We start from the raw sequence: 22,522 nt of genomic DNA, 5'->3' as shown, positions 1-22,522 counted from the left end.
ATGAACTATTGACCTATTTTTTAAAGTTATTTTATAATTTATGCACTTTGATTCTGTGATTAAGATTTCTAACCATCATGTATTTTTATTGGTTGGTTTTGCCTGTTACTATGTTGACATTGAATTATGGGCATGTAATTTTGACGCCTTTTTGTAGTTTCCCAAATTTTGTGTAATCTACCTCAAGAGTAATGCATTGTTTTTACTGTAATGTTGACATTTCTTATTCAGTGAGCTTAAAGACTATTTATCTCTATGGTCTCTTAAGTCAGAGACTAATTATCCAGGTTAGATTGACCGGTTCACTGCTTATTAGCAAAATCATGACAGGATTTGAGAAATGTAAAATAAAATGTGTTGCGTGCCTAAAAATCAGGAAGAGCAGTCTGGACAGATTTTACAAGTCTTCCCGGGAAGGAAGTGACTCCCAAAGCATGGAAATTTAAAATTGGCAGGTGGTCACGGAGTCAGGCTGAGACAGTTACTTGCGGGGAGGTCCTGATCCTTTGTGTGGGCTGTGGAAATTCATCAATAAGTCAGTGTAAGTTAGAACAAGTAACTGATAGTGTCTGATGAATGGCCCGTTAAATAATGAATCACCTAGACACAGCTGCTTGCGTCAGCTTTTCAGTGTGAAGCACAAGGCTCTGCTCTGCTCTGCTTGCCTTGCAGCATGGAGAGGGCGGGTGTGGGGAAGCGGCCGACGCCCAGTGACGCCCTTCGGTCAGGTCAGGTCAGGTCAGGGGTGTCGCGTGTCGCCTCGGAAGCGTCGCTGACTGCAATTTTACTAACTTTTTTAATGATAGTCACAAAATTTGTATTTAAGCTGCTTGTCTTTTATGGAATATTAAACTCATAAATGAATTTGTTAAATAACTGATCTTAAACATATTGCACAGTTTCTATTCCTTGGCACAAGTAGTACAATAAAAAGAAAATTGACACAAAGTATACTGTCCCTATTTTTTGAGACAGAGTCTGTGTGGCCCACGCTGGCATTTAACTCCAACCCTGCCTCAGCTTCTCAAGTGCTGGCATACACCACCACACTTGGCTCATCCCTCCATATTTTATTGAATTGATGTATAAATGCGTTTCCAAAGAAAAAATTGCTGCATGAATTAGCAACATGAACTCCAGCAGCATCGGTGTTGGCTTTAGGTTTTATTTGTTTGAATCAGGTCTACTAGTAGTCCAGGCTGGCCTGGAGTTTGAGATCCTCCTGCCTCAATCACCTGAGTGCTGGGATAATAGGTGTGCGCCATAGACCCCAGTGCGTTCTATACTTTGAAAGTATATAGAATATACTTAAGAGGTTTTTATAAACCCTGCTGCATTTTAGGATAACATCAGGTAGGCTTTGCAGGACCCTATAGTGAGCAGTGCCTCATTAGATTTTAAGGTAGGGTGACCACCACCTGCCTGGCAAGGCTTTACACTGTCATGGAACAAACATTACCAGTTACTGAAAGCAGAAAGGAAATCATTTTTCCTCGGGCCTCTTAAAGCCTCCTGTGTGAGACTGACGGTCATGTGTTAGGAAGGTTTGTGCGGTGCGGCACTGAGGTAATGGTGCCCAGAGCATGGGGCGCGGTTTCTCGATGGAAGTGTGATGTCCCTTTGGTGGGGTACCCACCTTCCCAGCCTGGTGCTTCTGGTCTGTACAAGCACAGCTTTGCATTTTCACTCGGTCTCCTCCTGCCCTGTGCCTCTACATTCGTCTGTTGCTGAGGAGGGGTTTCCGGTAGCTGGGCAGCAAGCAGGCTGTGTAACTCAAGCAGCTGCTATTGAGACTAACGTGCATGGTGCATGGCTTCTTAAGCAACTGGTAAAAATGCATCAAAACAATTGGTGGCCACTAAAGTAAATGTTTGGCCCCTGTAAGAGAGTAAACCATCTCTAACCCCCTTCAGTGACACTGGAAGGGGCTCTGCAAGGGGTGTGAGGGGAGGGGAGGAGCAAGCAGTACTGGGCCCAGCACACGCTAGTTCAGGTCACTGCAGTTCCAACCATTTGCCTCACAGTAAGAACACAAAAACAAGCCAAAGTCTCACTGAATCCAGACCAGCCCGTCGCCCATGTGCTGCTGGGCTTGCCACCAGTACACACTTGGCAGATCAAACTTGAAAAGTGGAAAACCAAAATTAGTGTCATACCTTGCTGTTGAAAACCTAGATGAATAAAAATAAGCTCTTGCCATTTACAGCACCTGGGTGACCCGTATGTTATCTAATTTAACTCTGTTGCTAGACTTAATCTTCATTGTTGAGTCAGAACTGACTTTGAGGTATCTCTTCTTTCTTTTTGGTGCTAGTCCTGGGGCTTGAACTCTGGGCCAGGGTGACCTTCCTGAGCTTTTTTTACTCAAGGGTAGCACTACTACCTTGAGCCACAGTTCCACCTCCAGTCTTGGTAGTTAATTGGAGATAAGAGTCTCAGGGACTTTCCTGTCGTGGGTAGCTTTGAACCTCGATCCTCAGATCTCAGCCTCCTGAGTAACAAAGATTTACAGCAAGAATTTGCAGACATAAGCCACCATCTTAGGCATGAGGCCCAGCTAATGGCACTTTCTTAAGCAGCATGTACACCTATCTGATAAAATAACTGACAACTTTTTTTCCCAAACAATTTGAGATTACTGATGCTGTGATAATCAGTGGTGAATGTGCTCTCAGATGTATGTAGCCATAACTACAATCGATTTGAGTGCATTTGATCACTTCAAGAAGGAAGCGACCCTGCCTGCTTCCCCTCCCTAAGCAGTAATGGGTGTTGTTACCCCAGATGCTGCTGTGACGCTTCCTGGGGATGGAGCCAGGGGAGCTCATCCTGGCCTCCTGCGCTAAGCCAGTTTTTACAGCCCATCCATGTTGTAACATGGATCAAAGCTTCGATCTTTGAGTGACCAATATCCTTCAGGGTAGACAATTACACTGGAAGTCACTTCGACATACTGGATGGTGAGTGCTTACTACATTCCCTGCTAGGTATAAAGACTTGTGAGATATTAATTTGTATAACAAGGAAAATGTGATTGACTCTGGATCTGTGATCTGACTAGAGAGAAGAACTGTGGGAGCAAATGTGTGATTCCAGAACTACCATCACTATACAAAACCCCAAAAACCCAGAGCATGTGAACACCTTCACCTTTGACCTGGCGTACTAGTCTAAGGTATTCCTTTTCTCAAGGTGAACACGAGGTCCAAAGGTACTGCTGTTGCCTGAATACATCCCAGTCAGCTGGCTGCGTTTTCAGAAAGACAAGTGGCGCATTGGCATCCCCAGCCTAGAAAACCAGAGAAACTTGTGAAGGCCTCTGCCTTTGAGAAGTGTGCTGGCTAAGCACTTGTTACATGCTATATCCAGTTCTGTCCTAAAGCTGATGAGACAGGGTCTGGTTTATGGAAATAGGCAATGTTAAGGGATACCTCCAGGCATGGTGGTTTCCTGTAATCCTGTAATCCCAACTATGTGGGAGGCTGAAAACTGGAGGAAAGTAGTTCAAGGCCACCCTGGAAAAAAGTTTTCAAGATATCCTACCCAACCATTCGCTGGGCATGTTAGTATGCACCTATCACCTAGATATGTGAGAAACTGAAATCAAGGAATGTGGGTCCAGCTCATGCAGAAAAACCCGTGAGACTCCATCTGAATGGAAGAAGCTGGTGCATGCCTGCCATCCCAGCTACAATGAATGTTATTATTTTATTCTCTCCCTAATCTCTGTGATGCCTGGCTTCATAAAAGACATCTGAAGTGGGCACTAGTGGTTCATGCCTACAATCCCTCCTACATGGAAGGCTGAGGTCCAGAGGATCTATATTTAATGCCAGTCTGGAGAGGGAGAGGGGGAGAGGGAAAAGGAGAGGGGGAGAGAGCACTCCCATCTTAACAGAGATGGGGACAAGTGCTTGTCATCCCAACTATGACAGGAAGTCTAAACTATGTGAATGAAGGTCCAGGTCAAAAAAAAAAAAAGATCCTATCTCAAAATAACAGCAAAAAAGGAGCTGGTGACATCCCCCAGCAGGAGAGCATCTGCCTAGCAAGGTATGGGGCCCTGAGTTCCAACAACCAGAAAGGGGGTGGAATCCTCCCCCCTCCACCCCATCTCTTACAGCACCAGGTCATGCAACCTCCAGCAGCTCCAGTGCACATCGAGGAAGTCCACATCCCAGATCATGAATGTAGTCTCAGAAGTCATTCTACACTCTGACCACAAAAATCTCAACCCTCATCCTCCCTGAAAGGGAAACAGACTGCTACAGAATCATCACTAAAACTGGAAAGAAAGATGGACGCTGGTGGCTCACACCTGCAATCCTTCCCACTCAGGAGGTTGAGATCTGAAGATCACGGTTGGAAACCAGTTGGGGCAGGAAAGTTCATGAGACTCTAATCTCCAATTAACCACCAGAAAGCCGGAAGTGGAGCTGTGGCTCAAAGTGGCCAAGTGCTAGCCTTGAGCAAAAAGAGCTCAGGGTCAGCGCCCAGGCCCTGAGTTCAAGCCCCATGACCACAAAAGAAAAGAAACAAGGTTTCTTTGGGGGAGGAAGGGGAGGGTGGTGACTGCAAGACCACCCTACTTATGGGAGAAATAAGAGAGGGAATGTCAAGCTGGGAAGGTGGCTCAGTGGTAGAGTCCTTGCCTTGCATGCCTGAGGCCCTGGGTTCCATTCCTCAGCACCACATAAGCAGAAAAAGCTGGAAGTTGTGCTGTAGCTCAAGTGGTAGAGCTCTAGCCTTGAGCTGAAGAATTGAGGGACAGCACCCAGGCCGAGTTCAGGTCCCACGACCGGCAAAAAAAAAAAAAAAGAGAGAGAGAGAGAGAGCATCGGGTCCACAACCCCAGGCTCCAGTGACACAAAACCCAGCCAGGCTCCGCCTCTTGCAGGTCCCTTCATTCCTGATAATACCCGCTGGGGGCCCAGTCCTCACCTCATGGGCCTGGGGGACATGCAGACCACACCACAGCATTGCGCCGTGTGTGTGCATGTGCGTGTGCACGTGTGCATGAGTGGGTGCGTGTGCATGCACACATTTGGGAGTGCTTTAGAACCAAGTCTGGTGACCCTGCCACCCTCTTTCCAGAGAGAGATCTTCTATGAAATTGGAAGAGGAATCTTCCACAACGCCTGGCAGGGCTACAATGCCACCGTCCTGGCCTACGGCCAGACCTGGAAAAAGCTACTCCATGCTGGGGTTCAGGGCAAACAAGGGCCTCATTCCAAGACTGTGCGAAGAACTCTCTCAGACAATGGAGAACGGGAAGGAAAATCAGGAGGCACGGGCCTCCAGACCCTTTTTTAAGAAATTGCACTTATAGCTGGGCACTGGTGGCTCACGCCTGCAATCCTAGCTACTCAGAAAGCTGAGATCTGAGGATCGTGGTTCAAAGCCAGCCCGGGCAGGAAAGTTCGTGAAACTCTTATCTCCAATGAACCACCAGAAAACCGGAAGTGGGCCTGTGGCTGAAGTGGTAGAGTGCTCATCTTAAGCTGAAGAGCTAAGGGACAGCGCCCAGGCCCCGAGTTCAAGACCCATGGCCCCCCCGAAAAAAGAAAAAGAAATTGCACTTATCTAATTTTCCCACATGGAGTGCCCGCAGCACTGTGTTAGGGTGTGTGTGGATATATACGTTTGTACCCCACTTGTATCTAGGTGCATGGGGCTTGAAGCTGGGTCTTGGGCAGGCGGGGTGTGCGCTCTGCTCCCGGGCCAGGCACACGGCTTTCTGGCTGACTTGTCCTGGCGCAATCTCTCACTTCCCTGGTGCAGGAGACCCAAGACTGAGCTTCAGCTCCTCTGCATCTTAGAGGAGTGCAGCCAGAAACCAGTCCGCTCGTAACACGGCAGCAGGCAGTCGGCACACACCTGCACACACATTTCCTCTGCATTCACAATCCACCTCAGACTGGAAAGCGAACGAGTTCAAGCTACAGACTAGGAATCACATAGCATCTGACCGCGCCATCATCTCACTAACAGTTACCATTTCGCTGTCTACTGTTTCCCTCTTTCTTTGTATTGCTTTTGTTCTTTTTTGCAGTGGTTCTTTTGAGCCAGAGTCTCACAAACAGCAGCCTGTGTCACTGAGGCCAGCACGCATGTCCCAATCTCCTGCCTCAGCTGCCCGTGTCCCCGGGTGTTGCTCTGATTGTTCCTTTAAAATACCACCCTGTTGTGTAATAAAAAACAAAGCTATTACGTTTTAATTTTTTATTACTTTTTTGTTCCCGTGCTGCTGGGGCTTGACTTCTTCTCCATGGCTGGAGCCCTCCTACTTGAGTCACGCCTCCACTTCTGACTTGGTGGTGGCTAACTAGAGGTAAGGGTCAGTCTCACGGGTTTTTCAGCTGAGGCTGGCCTTTGAACTTCAGTCCTTAAATCCCAACCTCCTGAGTAGCTAGGGTTATAGGTACGAGCAATGGCTCCTGAAAGACCTATTGGATTTAAAAATCTCTTCCCCCCCCCTTTTTGCCCTCCCCCTTCCCCCCCCACCACTTGAGCCAGACCTTGTTGCTCTATCTGTTTTTAGTTTTGTCTTGCTCTTATGCTTTAGCTGGTCTAGGCTGTGACTCTCCTACTTGATGCCTATTGTCTCTGGATAGCATGCGTGTGCGACCGACTGCTCCTGGCTTTTTTTCTGGAGCTATGGGGTCTTGTGAACGTGTTGCCCAGGCTGCCCGTGAGCCACGATCCTCCCGATCTCCACTTCCTAAGTGGCTGGGGTTGGTTACCTGTGGGAGCCCCTGTAGCTGCTTCGGGTATGTGGTTTATGGTGTTTGATCTTCTCCCCGGCCTCCTGTGTTTCTGAGTCCTGTTGCTAACAGCGACTCCTTTCCCTTGGCCCCCAGTGGTGGAGACTTACTAAGAGCCAGCAGCAGTGGAGGCTCGCACAGGCCGGGAGGGTGGGGGAGGAGGCACGCACCGGCCGGGGGAGGGGGGCGGGAGGGAAGGCGGGGGTCCGGGGAGGCCGGGGCGTGGGGGCCTGAGCCCCCGGCCCCGCGCCCCGCACAGGTTTTGTGCGCGCCGCGCTCACCGTCAACCTGGCGGACCTGGCCGCGGTCGGCCTGCAGAGGGGGCCCGGGCAGGCTGCGGGAAGGGGCGCGCACCAACCTCAGCCTCACCGACCTGGGGGCCTGGCCGGGTGGGGCCCGGCCGGGGAGAGGACCCGGCCCAAGCACCCAGCTGGGAATCGGGTTAACTCCCACCCGCCCCGCCCCGCAGGGGTCCCCAGCCCCAACCTCAGGCTCCTGCTCAGTGGGATTTATGGTCTTTATAACTTTATCCTGGGACTAGTTAACCTTTTTCTCATTGTTGGGAATGACAGTGCACAATCAGCCCCCCGAGTGTGGGTACCGTCAGGTATGGGCGGGCACAGGTACTCACGCGTGTGTACACACACACACACACGCCCGGACAGAAAGAGGACGCTTCCTAAACCCGTCTCCCTCACAACCCCTTCCAGTTGGTACACCCACCAAAGACGCTGACCTTTGACCCGATTACTTTGCCCAATTAGCTGAATGTTCATATAAATTAGACAATACACTCAGCCACAGCCTTCCTTCTCCAAGGATTTGTCATCAGATTATTCAAGGTGGTGTACGGAGCACTTATTTTTATTGCTCACCCACGAGGTGGATAAATCATGGCTTATGTAGCTTGTTTCTAGGCTTGAGCTGGAATGGTAGATTTACTGAGCAATCGGGGAAAGCAGTCATCCATCTGGGGTTCCCATCAGGAAAAGCACGGGGGCTTTTGGACTCAATATTGCGATCAGATGTTCGGGGCCCTGGCATGCCCGCCAAGCACTCCCTACCACCGGGCTGCGGCCCGGCCCGGACCCCAGGGCCAGCGGTGGGGTCACGGGACTCCACTTTTCCTGCGGCAATTACTATGCCTGCAGATCAACACCTCGTTTGCCGGTTTATTTATTGGGGCTGGTCTGGAGCTTGAGCTCGGGGTCCGGGCGCTGTCCCTGAGCCCCAGGCTGGCATTTGACCACGTGAGCCACAGCTCCACTTGTGGCTTTCTGCTGGTTCTTGGGCATACAGTCTCACCTGCCTGCCTGGGCTGGTTCCCGTCCTGATCCCCGGCCTCGGCCTCCTGGGAGGAGGGGCTGCAGGCTTGAGCACAGGCCGGCCAGCGCTGCCAAACCCTCAGGCGCCCCACACCCGAGTGGAGACTAAACTGGAACGGTGGGGTTCCGAGGGGCGGGGCCCCTGGGGAGGGGACGGGACGGGGACAGGGCAGGCCCCTGGGGAGGGGACGGGACGGGAAGGGACAGAACAGGCCCCTGGGGACGGGGCAGGCCCCTGGGGACAGGACGGGAAGGGACAGGACAGGCCCCTGGGGAGGGGACAGGACGGGAAGGGACAGGACAGGCCCCTGGGGAGGGGACGGGGAGGGACAGGACAGGCCCCTGGGGAGGGGACAGGACGGGGACAGGGCAGGCCCCTGGGGAGGGGACGGGGACGGGACAGAACAGGCCCCTGGGGACAGGACGGGGATGGGGCAGGCCCCTGGGGAGAGGACAGGACGGGAAGGAACAGAACAGGCCCCTGGGGAGGGGACGGGGAGGAACAGGACAGGCCCCTGGGGAGGGGACGGGACGGGACAGGCCCCTGGGGAGAGGACGGGACGGGAAGGAACAGAACAGGCCCCTGGGGAGGGGACGGGGAGGGACAGGACAGGCCCGTGCCCGGGGCCCCGGCCCGTGACTGCGTCCCCCCCCCCCCGCAGCGCGCTGGCCCGTGACTGCGTCCCCCCGCAGCGCGCTGGCCCGTGACTGTGTCCCCCCCGCAGCGCGCTGGCCCGTGACTGTGTCCCCCCCCCCCCGCAGCGCGCTGGCCCGTGACTGCGTCCCCCCCCCCCGCAGCGCGCTGGCCCGTGACTGCGTCCCCCCGCAGCGCGCTGGCCCGTGACTGCGTCCCCCCCCCCCCGCAGCGCGCTGGCCCGTGACTGTGTCCCCCCCCCCCCGCAGCGCGCTGGCCCGTGACTGCGTCCCCCCCCCCCGCAGCGCGCTGGCCGACGCAGCCCCCGGGAAGAAGGTCTGGCACATCCCCTGCCGAGCGCCCGTCCTGACCAAGCTGCCGCAGTCGGCCCTGGGCGGCAACAGCCGGACCACGCTGGTAAATGGCGCCCACGACGCAGTGCACACGCACGCACACGCGGTCCCTGCTCGGACGAGGATGGTTCTCCCACGCCAGAGCACGGCGCCTGGGCTGCTGCTCTGACCTGCACCGACCTACCGGGTCCTGACGTGCGGGGCCTGACGTGCGGGGCCTGACGTGCGGGTCCTGACGTGCGGGGCCTGACGTGCGGGGCCTGACGTGCGGGTCCTGACGTGCGGGGCCTGACGTGCCGCGGCCTGACGTGCCGCGGCCTGACGTGCGGGTCCTGACGGACCGCGGCCTGATGGACCGCGGCCTGACGTGCGGGGCCTGACGTGCGGGTCCTGACGTGCGGGGCCTGACGTGCCGCGGCCTGACGTGCCGCGGCCTGACGTGCCGCGGCCTGACGTGCGGGTCCTGACGGACCGCGGCCTGATGGACCGCGGCCTGACGTGCGGGTCCTGACGTGCGGGTCCTGGGCGGCCTTAGCTAACTCAAGCTTCTGTACGGTCCGCCGCCTGTCCTTACCCAGTCTTTCCCGCGGCGCTCTCGTCACGCCTGGCCAGCCTTTCCAGTGCTGAGGTTCGGCCCGGGCCTGCCGGGGCGGGCGCTCCGGCCTGGGTGCTAACTGGAGAGGAGGCTCAGGCCGGGGTGCCGGGCGTTCGCTGGGGCGCTGCCCCGGCCTCTCGGACCCTCCCTGACCTGCCTCCGGCCTGCGGGCCGCGGACGCCGTGCGGGCCGACACCCCGAGCCGCCGCGGGCTGGCGCCAGGTGCGCGCCGCGGGCTGGCGTGGGTTTGCCGCGGACAGCGGCCCGGGCGCGGCGGGCTTTGCACTCCTTTCCCCGTGCCGCGCACCGGACTTCCCGGCCTGCCGTCCCGCCGGCCCCGCACCTGACCCGGCAGCCCCCCTCGCGCGGTCCGGAGCCCGCGGCGCAGTGCGGCCCGCGGCTGTGGTCGGCTGCGAAGTTAAACCACCACGCGGACTCTCAACTCGCTCTGCATGCAGCGACTTGCAGCCTTCCGGCAGACGGGAGATGTTTCCTCAATTCTAGAACAATCCAAAGTCAGCAGCCAGATCTGCAGTAGCTGCGGGTCTCTGCTAGGCGGAGCAGTCCCCGGCCAGCGGTGGCTGGCATGAGCTTGGGCAGTGTTTTTCTCCACGACTGCTTTTCCGAGTTGCACAGACAGAATGTTTTGTTGGTTGGTTGGATAGCTTTGACCATAAATGCCGGTAGAAAACCGGAATCACACGGGTGTTTCCGCAGATTACAGCCATCAGCCCCGCGGACATCTGCTATGAGGAACCCTTATCGATCCTAAGACACGCCGAGAGTCCACGCGGTGTTCACGGGCCTCGGCGTTCCCCGCGCACTTGCGCCCGATGGCGTGGTGTCTAGGCTGGAAGTTGGGGGCAGGGTGGTGTTGGAGACCAGGGAGAAAGGAAAAAGAAAAATCAGAGGAGAAGGCACTGGACAGAGCCGGGTCGGAAGAGGCTGGGGCCCGCGGGGCCGTGCCGCAGCACCAGCCTGCGGCCTCCGTGGACGCCCGGGCCTGGCGGAGCACCGCGGCCCAGGGCCTGACCCGTTCGCGCTGCCCTCCCTTCCCCTCTTGGAAGGGCTAAAGGGGTCGGAACAAGGCTGTGCGTCGAGGACAGAGAACGAGCAACTGCAGTTTGGCTGTGGAAGCTCGGGCGGGGCAGGCGGTGACCCTCAGCCACACCTGGGCCAGGAGGCGGGCAGGTGGGGCGCTGCTGGAGGGCGGCTGGGAGGGCCCCAGAGCTCCGCCTTGAACCAAACTATTTGTTTATGTGCCAAGACCAGGGACCCTCGGCTTTTCCTGCTCAAAGCTGCCATTTTACCACTTGAGCCCCAGCTCTATTTCCAGCTTTTTTTTTTTTTTTTTTTTTTTCTGGTTAACTGGAGATAAGAATCCCGTGGATTTTCCTGTCTGGACTGGTTTTGAACCATGGTCTTCAGATCTCAGTTTCCTGAGTAGTTGAGAGTACAGGTGTAAACCACCAGTGCCCAGCAACAAAACACTTAGAAGAGAAACTGAGATGCGTGCACGCCCCTGCTGCTTCAGGAACAGGTGCTGCCTTTTATTTCTGTTCTGAGATAGTCTGGGCCTGGGGCCTCAGGCCACCACACCCTGCCGTTACCATCTTGGTGCCAGGACTATTTTCCTTCTCAATTCGGGAAGGAAAGGCTGCTGTCCAGTGAGCGGCCTGCCCTCTGGCTTGGGCGCTGAGCGCTCAGCCGCGCTGCACACACACAGGGCGTCTGGAAGCTGGGCTCCAGGCACGCTGCGGCCTGTTTCAGTTCAGAAGCCTGTGAATGATGTGAAATGCCGTGGCTAATGAAGGTTAATAGAAAGCAGCTGACATCGTCGTCGTGGAGGCATTCATGACTAGCAATGGCAGCAACCAGGGTCCCAAACCTTGTGCTTGGCACAAGGAACGCTGGCTTTGGCTTTCCTTCCTCCCAAGGGGCCTTGCTAGTGACAGTGACCCCCTCCCCCACACCTCTCAGACCGGACACTCACTGAGGCCAGCACCAAACAAAACAATCAGTCATAGGTGAGGCAGCTCCATGCATGGCGGGGTTGTCACAAATCTCACAGCAAACCTACAGTGCTGGGCGTGGGTGGACACAGTACCTTGTTCTCGTGGCACAAACACAAAACACGCATCGTGAGACGACTTTGATTCTCTGAGTCCCTGGCCTGGTGGGAATTGCCCAGCCCCAGACGGACACAAACAGCCACACAGGCCTCACCCACCAGACACAGCCCAGACCCCATGAAACCCCGGGACTCCCCAATTCCAACCAGCCATGGACACTTGGCCACCAAGGGACTTACCGTGTTGTCCTCCACAGAGGCTCGGGTCAGCTCTGCCTGGAGGCTGTGGGGGACGGGGGTAGGGCGTCTGCTGCTCCTGTAGCATGCTCAGCACACTGGCCTTCCCCACCCGCAGGCCAGCTGGCCTGGCTCCTGGCCTGGCGAGTGGGCTGAGCTGCTGGAGCAGGTGCGCAGGAGTGGGCGCAGCAGCACGCGGCTGAGGCCCAGGGGAGCTGGCTGAGTGCTCTGGAGGCGAGGCCGCCTCCGCCCCGTCGGGAAGGACCGCAGGCCTCCTGTTCATTGCGGTCTCAGGCCCTCTCCAGTCCGTGCCAGCCCTGAAGGGTGGCATGCAGGGGGGGTGCAGGGAGGATGCGGGCAGTGGGGAGGCAGCCGGGGAGGACTGGGGGACCGTCCAGGGCCCTGGGTCCCCGGAGGCAGCGGGGGCAGAAGTCTAGGTGAGAGGGACGGCGCAGAGCGGCTGCATGGTGCTCCGGCCTGCCCCGGGCCGCTGGCTCCCCTTTCCCAGGGGGTTGACACGGCTGCCCCGGCCTCCCCCAGGAGCAGCAGATGGTGAAGGCACTCCCTCACCTGCTCAACGTGAGCGAGGACCTGCAGCTCACCGGCGTGCTCAAGTGCTTCATCCATGAGGGTACGCGCCCCCCCTCCCTCTTTCCTTTCCTCCTTTCATCCTTTTTTCCAAACATTTTCAGTATTTTTAATTGTGGTTCAGTCAGTATAAAGGGAGCTCACCACTGGAGCCGCTGTTGAGAATACTGCTCAGAGACGTCAATGTATTCACATCTGTGTAGCCACCACTGTCCACCCCTAGAACTTTCCACCATCACTTCAAACTACCACTTCACTTACCCTAATCCCTCTCCCAGTGCTGGGGACCCTCCCCTCCCCCGGCTGAGGACTCCCATGTAAGTGCTTCTGTGCGCCTCCTGTCTCCTGAAGCTCAGACTCAAAGGTTTTCCCTCCAGAGTGTTCAAATAGAGGGGTGGAACTTTCAGAAAGTAGGAACTGCACACACACACATACACACGTGTGTGTGCACACACATACATGCAGCAGAAAATATGACAATTATCCAGAAGGCAATATTATTTCCCAAACCCATTATGATTGCTGAGCCTGATTAACCCTCCACACACTCTGACTGGTGAGAAAAATGCCACTTCCAGGTCATGTGACTGACACGTTCCCTTTACCATGGCCAAGTCCTGTCGGCGCTGTAAGATGACTGTCCTGTTCTCAGGTTGGGGCGCTGGCCAGGCTGCTGGCGGTGCTGTCACTCTTCAAGGCCTGGGGTAAGTGTGGAACCGCCCCTCTGTCTGGCAGGGGACCTGCGAGGCGTGCTCCATGCTCCATGCTCTTCTGGTCCTGGACAGGCCAGCCCCTCAATCCTGCTGAGACACACCGAGAACCTTCCCACAGGGCTCAGCCACACTTCTGGGCTCGCCCAGGTCCACAGTGCTGTGTCCCCCATGCCCTGGATTCTAATCCCAAGAGATAAGGGGCTATCAGAGGCTGGGTCCTGTATGGGAGCTCATTGCAGACAGAAATCAGATCTTTTAGGAAACAGCGGAGCTGAACAGACACAGTGGTCCCTGTTTGGCATCATTTGCCCTCCAAATGTGACCACCTGCTTAGATCCCCTGTTGAGAGCCTTGGGGACTGGACTAATGGAAGGCCCAGGGGCAATGCTCCCCCCTGAGGACTCCTCTCCACACAGCCTGTGTGAACCCTGAGGTGAGTTTTATCCAACCAGAGTTGTTTCCAAATTATGGCCTCTCTAGCATAGCTAGGATGACAGGCAGGAGCCAGCATGCCTAGCCTTATTGGCTGAGATGGGGTCTCACTAACTCCTTGCGGGGGCTGCCACTGAACAGTGATCCACCCCACGCTGCTCTCTGAGAGTCTGGGATTATAGGTATGAGCAGCTGTGCCCAGGGGCAGTGAGCTTTGGAGGACTCTGGATTGTTCTGTGACTAGAACAATTGTGCTGCTGCCCTCAGCTCCCTGTGCTTTCAGGGACGAGTCCTTTGTCCACCGGGCTCCGTCTGCGATCGCCGCGAGCCACGGGCTCCGCGGCTCCAGCAAACGCTTCTTCACCCTCCAGCCCGAAGAGCTTATTGTGCAAGCGGACGCCACACGGTCACAGGTCCCCGGTGGCCGTGCGCACTCGTGTTTTCCTGGGATTTCAGACAAGCACGCTTGCCTCGTGAACCGGTGGCACAGTGGCGGTTGCTCCCCGCAGAGAGCGAAGTCGGGACTAGGCTGCGGCGCCGGGCGCGTCTCCTGAGCCGCGGGTGGCAGCCCCGTCCTACCTGGCCTCAAACACTGAGCGGGCTGAGCTAGACAGAGGGGCTGCTGGTCCCCTCAGGAACGGGGGGGAGGGGGGGGGGGAGGAACCCCAGCATCTACGCACCTGCCTAGGCCTCAGGCCTCCCCTGCCCCATCGCCACGCCCACCCCGCAAGGCCCCGCCCGCTGCCGCAGCAGGCCCGCCCGGCCCCGCCCACCCACGGCAGGCCCGCCCGGCCCCGCCCACCCACGGCAGGCCCGCCCGGCCCCGCCCACCCACAGCCCCGCCCACCCACAGCAGGCCTGCCGGGGCCCCGCCCACCCACAGCAGGCCCGCCCGGCCCCGCCCACTGCCACAGCAGGCCCGCCCGGCCCCGCCCACCCACAGCAGGCCCGCCCGGGCCCCGCCCACTGCCACAGCAGGCCCGCCCAGCCCCGCCCACCCACGGCAGGCCCGCCCGGCCCCGCCCACCCACAGCAGGCCCGCCCGGCCCCGCCCACCCACAGCAGGCCCGCCGGGGCCCCGCCCACCCACAGCAGGCCCGCCCGGCCCCGCCCACCCACAGCAGGCCCGCCGGGGCCCCGCCCACCCACAGCAGGCCCGCCCGGCCCCGCCCACTGCCACAGCAGGCTCGCCCGGCCCCGCCCACCCACGGCAGGCCCGCCCGGCCCCGCCCACCCACGGCAGGCCCGCCCGGCCCCGCCCACCCACAGCCCCGCCCACCCACAGCAGGCCTGCCGGGGCCCCGCCCACCCACAGCAGGCCCGCCCGGCCCCGCCCACTGCCACAGCAGGCCCGCCCGGCCCCGCCCACCCACAGCAGGCCCGCCCGGGCCCCGCCCACTGCCACAGCAGGCCCGCCCAGCCCCGCCCACCCACGGCAGGCCCGCCCGGCCCCGCCCACCCACAGCAGGCCCGCCCGGCCCCGCCCACCCACAGCAGGCCCGCCGGGGCCCCGCCCACCCACAGCAGGCCCGCCCGGCCCCGCCCACTGCCACAGCAGGCCCGCCCGGCCCCGCCCACCCACAGCAGGCCCGCCCGGGCCCCGCCCACTGCCACAGCAGGCCCGCCCAGCCCCGCCCACCCACGGCAGGCCCGCCCGGCCCCGCCCACCCACAGCAGGCCCGCCCGGCCCCGCCCACCCACAGCAGGCCCGCCGGGGCCCCGCCCACCCACAGCAGGCCCGCCCGGCCCCGCCCACCCACAGCAGGCCCGCCGGGGCCCCGCCCACCCACAGCAGGCCCGCCCGGCCCCGCCCACTGCCACAGCAGGCTCGCCCGGCCCCGCCCACCCACGGCAGGCCCGCCCGGCCCCGCCCACCCACGGCAGGCCCGCCCGGCCCCGCCCACTGCCACAGCAGGCCCGCCCGGCCCCGCCCACCCACAGCAGGCCCGCCCGGCCCCGCCCACCCACGGCAGGCCCGCCCGACCCCGCCCACTGCCACAGCAGGCCCGCCCAGCCCGCCCACCCACAGCAGGCCCGCCCGGGCCCCGCCCACCCACAGCAGGCCCGCCCGGCCCCGCCCACTGCCACAGCAGGCCCGCCCGGCCCCGCCCACCCACAGCAGGCCCGCCCGGGCCCCGCCCACTGCCACAGCAGGCCCGCCCGGCCCCGCCCACCCACGGCAGGCCCGCCCGGCCCCGCCCACCCACGGCAGGCCCGCCCGGCCCCGCCCACCCACGGCAGGCCCGCGCCCGGCCCGGCCACGCCCACCCACGGCAGGCCCGCCCGGCCCCGCCCACCCACGGCAGGCCCGCGCCCGGCCCGGCCACGCCCACCCACGGCAGGCCCGCCCGGCCCCGCCCACCCACGGCAGGCCCGCCCGGGCCCCGCCCACTGCCACAGCAGGCCCGCCCGGCCCCGCCCACCCACGGCAGGCCCGCGCCCGGCCCGGCCACGCCCAGGCCCGCTTGCTCCGCCCCCCAGCCCCGGGGGAGCTGGACCGGTGCAGGGTCTGAGCACAGCCTGCCTCCCGCTGGGACCGCATTATTTTGGGATCCAGCAGCGCTCACCTGCCGGTGGGCTTCCCTTCCGAGAGGGGCAGCGAGGACTGGGACTGGCGCGGGTTCGACTAGGACCTCTTCCAGCTGGAGCGGGCAGGGCACGAGCTGTGGTTTGTCCCGAGGAGCCCCGGGCGTCCCCGCGAGGGGCCTCTGTTTCCTTCCGAATGGATGGAAAACCCAGTCCCCGACGTCCTCCGTGCTGCCGGGCCGGCCTGTGCCACAGGTCCCAGCAGTGCCCGGGGTCGCCGGCTCGGGCCGCCGAGGGGAGGCCCAGGCCCAGGCCCAGGCCCCCGCAGCCGGGCCCCAGCAAGGCCTGGGGGCGCAGCTTGGGGCGAGGTCCCAGACCTTTCTCGGTCTGCCAGATTCTACTCTGCCCACCCCCCCCCCCCCCCCCCGCCCCCCAGGCGCCTCTGCTCAGCAGTCTTGAGACCGAGAATAGGACCTGGGAGCAGAGCCATTTCTCAGGTTGAGATGAGCGATCCGTGGGTGAAGAGAGGTGGGTGTGAATTTACCCACAATCTGTCCCCCACGAGGGGCCGAGTTCCAGGACTCTGTCAAGCGCATGCCCCTGGTTGCAGAAGCAAATCAGATGTGCGGAAAGCGGAAGACAGTAGAGTACCCACTGTTAGGTTTTTAAAAAGAGGTAACCGAGTAAGAACTGCACCAGCACGCACGTGGTATTCAGGTAAGGGGTAGGTTTATTCAGTAGACCTGCTGGGACCAGGCAAGGTTGGCACTCCACATGGCTGGGAAAGGCCTGGGAATGAGAGAGAGCTGGGAAGAGAGGAAAGAGAGAGAGAAAAGAGCCAGAAAAGAGCAGAGAGAAGGGTAAGAACAGTAGCACTCACGTGGTATTCAGGTAAGGGGTAGACCTGCTGGGACCAGGCAAGGTTGGCACTCCACGTGGCTGGGAAAGAGAGAGAGCAAGAAAAGAACAGAGAGAGCTAGAATAGAACAGAGAGAGCAAGAAAAGAGTAGCAAGAGCAAGAGCAAGAGCAAGAGAGTGTCTAGGCCTGGGTTAGGCCTTATGTAGGTATGGGCGGGGAAAGGTGTGGCCACATCAAATTCAGATGTGACCTCAGCGGATGCAGATGTGACCTCTTTCAGGTGTCCCAGTTGCCTAGGTAACGCAGGTACTGGGTGGAGACTTTGCTGCAAGGAGGGTGGAGTCTGCTGGCCATCCAGGAGTGGACCTTACACCCACGAGCACACGTCAGTCGGCAAGGCCTGGCGAGGCCGGGGCTTTCCCTGGCTCCGCGCTGGAGCAGTGGCCAGCGCCCGTCACCTCGCGGCCCTGGCGGCCCCAGCGCCCCTCAGGGTCTGGGCACCGCACGGGCCGCTTGACCACAGAGGGTCTGGCCTGGAATCTATGCTGGCCACGGCAGCGCTGGGCCCTCAGAGGCTGGCGGCGCGCGCTGCAGGCTGTTGCTGGGAAGCACTGGAGTTCTGCCCTTTCTCTTGGCTAGAAGTCCAAGGGGCAAAAGTTGGATTCTGTTCTTGACTATGTTCGAGAACGCTTGAGTGTGGGAACAGTAAAATTGAAAAAAGATGTCGAAAATCAGCACGCAGGATTATTTAGTGGTGAGCGAGCCTTTGGCCAGGGGCGTCACCTGGAGTCGAAGGTGAGGAATTCAGCATCTTCCGATTCCAGGGGCTTCCATCTCCAGAAGGAGTGACTAACCGGTGCACTCACGAGGTAAGGCCTGTGAGGGGCAGGTACAGGCCCTCCCTCCCTCCCCATGTACATACATGTGTGTATGTACACGCATGGGTGCAGCGTGTTGTCATCTACCTTTGCATTTCCAGGTGTGGGTTTGGTCAAAGGCCAAATTCAATAGGAAATTCCTCATGGAAGAACTCTACCAGCGCTTCCGACGGAGGGGACAGCCCCGTGGCTGGATGACAACCCTTTCTGGAACCCCATGATGGTGGTCCACGTGGGCTCGGCCCAGCTCTGGCTCCAGGCGCTGGCCCACTGCAGGAAGCTCGAGGACCAGCTGGAGTCTCTGAGCTGCCATGGGCTGGAGGTGGCCGTCCTGCACGTCCGCATCGTCCCAGCCCCCTGGCAGGACAGCGGGTGTCTCCCCAGCCTTATTCTGGGTTGGGTGCACAGAGAAAATTCAGAGCAAGCCTGAGCCTGCTGAGGTGGGGTTCATTTATGATTTGGCCTCAAATGCTACCCGGTGGCTCGGCCCTGCCGTAAACAGGTGAAGTGGGAGCTGGACAGAGGGGCCCTGTCCACCGCTCACAGGTCGGCCTGCCCTTCCCATACTGAGCTGAGCCAGAAGCACAGCCCTGATTCTCCAGAGGCTTGGCTGTTCCTTTATTTCTGTTCTCATGGCCAGAGCACGTCTGTTCCCCATCTGTGCTGTTCCCTGAACTTCTGTGAGCTCTGTGACCTAAATTCTGCTCCACTGTTTTAGTCAGCCTTCACATGGGTGTTTTCTCTTTGGGCCATGTGGTTTATACAAAAGTGATAGTCAATGAGCAATCCTAAACCAAGAGGCTCGAAGGCAGGGCCTAGCCTATTGCTCTACTGCTTGGGCTTCCACTGCTAGCATTTTGCTGGTTACTTGGAGATGAGTCTGGTTTCAAACCGCAATTTTCAGATCTCAGCCTTGCGAGTATCCAGGCTTTCAGGCATGAGCCCTGACCTTTCTCTATGTAACACCATTTTCCCTTACTGAAAGGGAAACCTACACTAGGAGGGAGGGTGTGGGAAACCTCTGTTTCTAGGACATCCTGGCCACTTGGTTGCCTTGGCCTTCTAGCTGCCCTGTGGTTACCATGCAGGAGATCTCAGGCTGTGGGCTTGAGTGAGCTGAGAGGGAGGTAAGAGCCCCACAGACATTACTGCCCAGGCTGGCTTCGAATCATGATCCTCAGGTTTCAGCCTCCTGAGTAAGCTAGGATTACAGAAGTGAACCTCTGGCACCTGGCTAAGACAAAATCTTTTTTCCTTTAGTTTGAGGCTGGGACTCAGACTTGTAGCTGATGTTTCCATACCTCCAACCCCAAGACAAACTTATTAATAAGTTTATATCTATCTTGTACAATAGTATTTTTTTCTTCTACCCTGTGAGCCTTCTTTGGAGGGGTCATATTGGTGCCATAAATCTGCTGATAAATGCAGATACAGGACTCCACCAAAGCAAAGTAGAACAGCATGGAGACACCTGGGGATGCGTGTGAGTAATAAATGCCTTCCCCTTGACCTCGGCCCTTAAGCCTTCCAGTGCACAGAAGGTATTGGGGAACACAACACAATTGTCATCAGCCAGGGAGCCGGACCTCAAGTGCGGCCCGAGCTGGCCAGAGCTCTGAAGGTGTTCTACCAAAGCACGAGCGCGGTGTCTGCGGCTGCGGCTGCGGCAGCGAGCGCCTCCTCTCAGTAGCTAGCGCCCTGGGAGCTGCCGCCCGCTGTCACGCCTCACCACATGGCTGAGTCGGTGGGACTCAGGTGGCAAAACTGTCCAGCACAGCAAGAGAGTGTCACACAGATCAGATGGTGCTGGGAGGGGAGGTGGTGGAGAAGCAGAGCCAGGGCCTTCCTTGAGCAGGTGTTTACTGTACCCACACCTGAACATGTTTTTGGTCCTCTTTTTGTTTTGTCGGTCATGGGGCTTGAACTCTGGGCCTGGGCGCTGTCCCTCAGCTCTTCAGCTCAAGGCCACTTCTTTTGGTCCTCTTTTGTATGGGTGTGTGTGTGTGTGTGTGTGTGTGTGTGTGTGTGTGTGTGTGTGTGTGTGTGTGTGTGTGTGTGTGTGTGTGACAATAATAATTTTAAAAGGGAATACTCACTAGACAAAAAGATACAACGAAGTTAAAAATAATTCATGTCTGGGACAGTTGGTACTCGAGTTGAATAGTCTTACCTGAATTCTTAGAACCAGAAGTATTTCAGATTTAGAGTTTTTAGAATTTTGGAATATTCTCATAAAAATACTGACTCCAAAAATCTGAGATCCTCCAGAAACTGGCACTCTTTTTTTTTTTTTTTTTTTTGGTGATGAATATTTCCATATTTTTTTCTTTTTTATTCTTTTTTTTTTATTGTGAAAATACTGTACAGAGGGGTTACAATTACATGGGCAAGATAATGAGTACATTTCTTATCAAGCACTGTAGCCTCCTCCTTTGTTTCCCCTTCCCATCCTACCCCCCCACCTATTCCTCCCAGTGCGCCCCCCTCCCCCGCACCAAAGTTGTAAAGTTCAAACTTGTACTCTTGACTGCCAGCCTGTACCTATCATCAAGTATTTAGTATACACAACATTAAACAATTCCTTTTAGCCAGTCACGGGAGGCTCATGCCTATAATCCTGGCTCAAGAGGCTAAGATTTGAATATTGTGGTTCAAAGCCAGCCCAAGCAGGAAGTCTATGAGACACTTATCTCCAATTAAGCACCAAAAAGCAAGAAGTGGATCTGTGGCTCAAGTGGTAGAGTGCTATCCTTTTTTTTTTGTCAGCCGTGGGGCTTGAACTCTGGGTCTGGGCGCTGTCCCTCAGCTCTTCAGCTCAAGGCAAGCGCTCTACCACTTGAGCTACAGCGCCACTTCCGGTTTTCTGGTGGTTTATTGGAGATAGGAGTCTCACAGTCTCTCCTGCCCGGGCTGGCTTTGAACCGCGATCCTCAGATCTCAGCCTCCTGAGTAGCTAGGATTACAGGCGTGAGCCACCAGCGCCCGGCTAGAGTGCTATCCTTGAGTGAAAAAGCTCAGGGGCAGTGATAGGCCCTGAGTTCAAGCCCAGGAACTGGCACACACAGACACAAAATCCAAATAATTACTTCTACAATGGAGGCAGACAACATGGAAAACTGGCAAAGGGTCTGAAGAGGAATTTCACTACTCCAGTGCCACTCTCAGTGAGTGTACCGCTGTCCACTAGGGGACCTGCTTCACACCCACGATTCCTCTGCACACCTCAGAGCGCCCACAATACATCAAGATGACAGTATCTGCTCACCGTGTTTTGGTATTCAGGGGCTCCTGGGTGATTTCCTGACTCTGCCACCAACTTCCACACACTTTCCAGAAGAAGAGAAGACTTAGGAGGCACCCACTTAGATACAAAGTATTTTTTTCATTGAAATGATACCAAGTCTATCATTCTTTTCTTTTTTAGGAAGATGACCAAATGCTCCAGCCATTTGTACACCTACAGTTCCAGATGCAAAAGGATTTTGGGGACCTGTTTGAATCCAGCTTGTAGAAACTGAAAAATGACATTGCACTTATAGTGAAAAAGATGAGACTATGTGTTGCGTATGACACAGTGAGGATATGAGGCCTGAAAAACTGCATGTTTGGAAGTGGCGCTGTGGCTCAGGTGGTAGAGCGCTCGCCTTGAGCTGAGGAGCTGAGGGACAGCGCCCAGGCCCAGAGTCCAGGATACAAAGAAAGAGAAAACCCCCTGCATGCCTGAGCTGTGCTGTGAAGATGAGCTGTCACTAGCGGGCCTAGCTGACCTGTGCTTCTCACTGCACCTGGCTTGTCCACTGGTTTTAAGTCGTTTACTTTGTTTTTGAGACAAGGTCTCACTGTGTGTGTATCTCAGGCTGGCTGTGAGGACTACGTCCTGACCATCACCTGCCTGGCCTCAACTGGACCGTGAGCTATGAGAAACCAACCTGCATGCAGGATGAAAGTGAGACCTAAGGTCAGCACTCCAAACTCCTGGCTCAATCCTGGATTGAGACATTCAATAGTTATTAGCTGGGTGTTGTGGCTCATGCCTGTAATCCTAGCTACTCAGATTTGAGGATTGTGGTTCAAAGTCAGCTGGGGCAAGGGTGGGGCGTCCTTGAGACTCTTATCTCCAATTAACCACCAGATGAGATGTGGCGCTGTGGCTCAAAGTGGTAGAGGGCTAGCCTTGAGCTGAAGAGCTCAGAGACAGCGCCCAGGCCCAGAGTTCAGGCCCCATGACTGACAAAAAGAAACAAAACAAAAATGCAACAACAACAACAACAACAACAAAACCCAAAAAAACTCACAAACAACTCTCTGACGTTCTTGTTAGGCCTGTACACAGACAATGATTATTTTGTGTTTCTAAGCATGAATTCCACCTGAGATTTTTTTCTGTTTTCGTGGCTTCATCTGAAACACAGCAGCTTGCTGGGTGGTGTTACTTCCAGCACCAGGGTCTGTGGGTGCAGAGATCCTGACTACAGTGAGCTCATCAGCCAGGATGAGATCATCCTGAAGCTCAGTTGGGACCTACAAGTTGGTTGCTGAGGATTAGT

General features: G+C 57.5%; 1 protein-coding gene across 1 annotated transcript; it reads left to right on the top strand.

Annotated features, from left to right (window-relative positions):
* The first annotated feature begins 672 nt into the window (after positions 1–672).
* Positions 673–21,561, top strand: LOC138827568 (kinesin-like protein KIF28). The gene is given in 18 exon segments (XM_070023143.1): positions 673–848; positions 4,898–4,998; positions 5,095–5,180; positions 5,182–5,287; positions 7,024–7,148; positions 9,029–9,140; positions 10,389–10,464; positions 10,739–10,862; positions 11,905–12,007; positions 12,098–12,148; positions 12,520–12,610; positions 13,220–13,268; positions 14,158–14,257; positions 16,232–16,363; positions 17,737–17,953; positions 18,048–18,140; positions 18,143–18,375; positions 21,400–21,561. Coding segments are annotated over 18 exon segments (2,136 nt in total). The 5' UTR covers position 673.
* Positions 21,562–22,522: the final 961 nt, after the last annotated feature.

This window comes from Dipodomys merriami, unplaced genomic scaffold (genome assembly GCF_024711535.1).
Source record: "Dipodomys merriami isolate MVZ:Mamm:240054 unplaced genomic scaffold, mDipMer1.0.p SCAF_158, whole genome shotgun sequence".
Taxonomy (NCBI): Eukaryota; Metazoa; Chordata; class Mammalia; order Rodentia; family Heteromyidae; genus Dipodomys; species Dipodomys merriami.
This window is presented reverse-complemented; position numbering and strand designations above follow the sequence as displayed.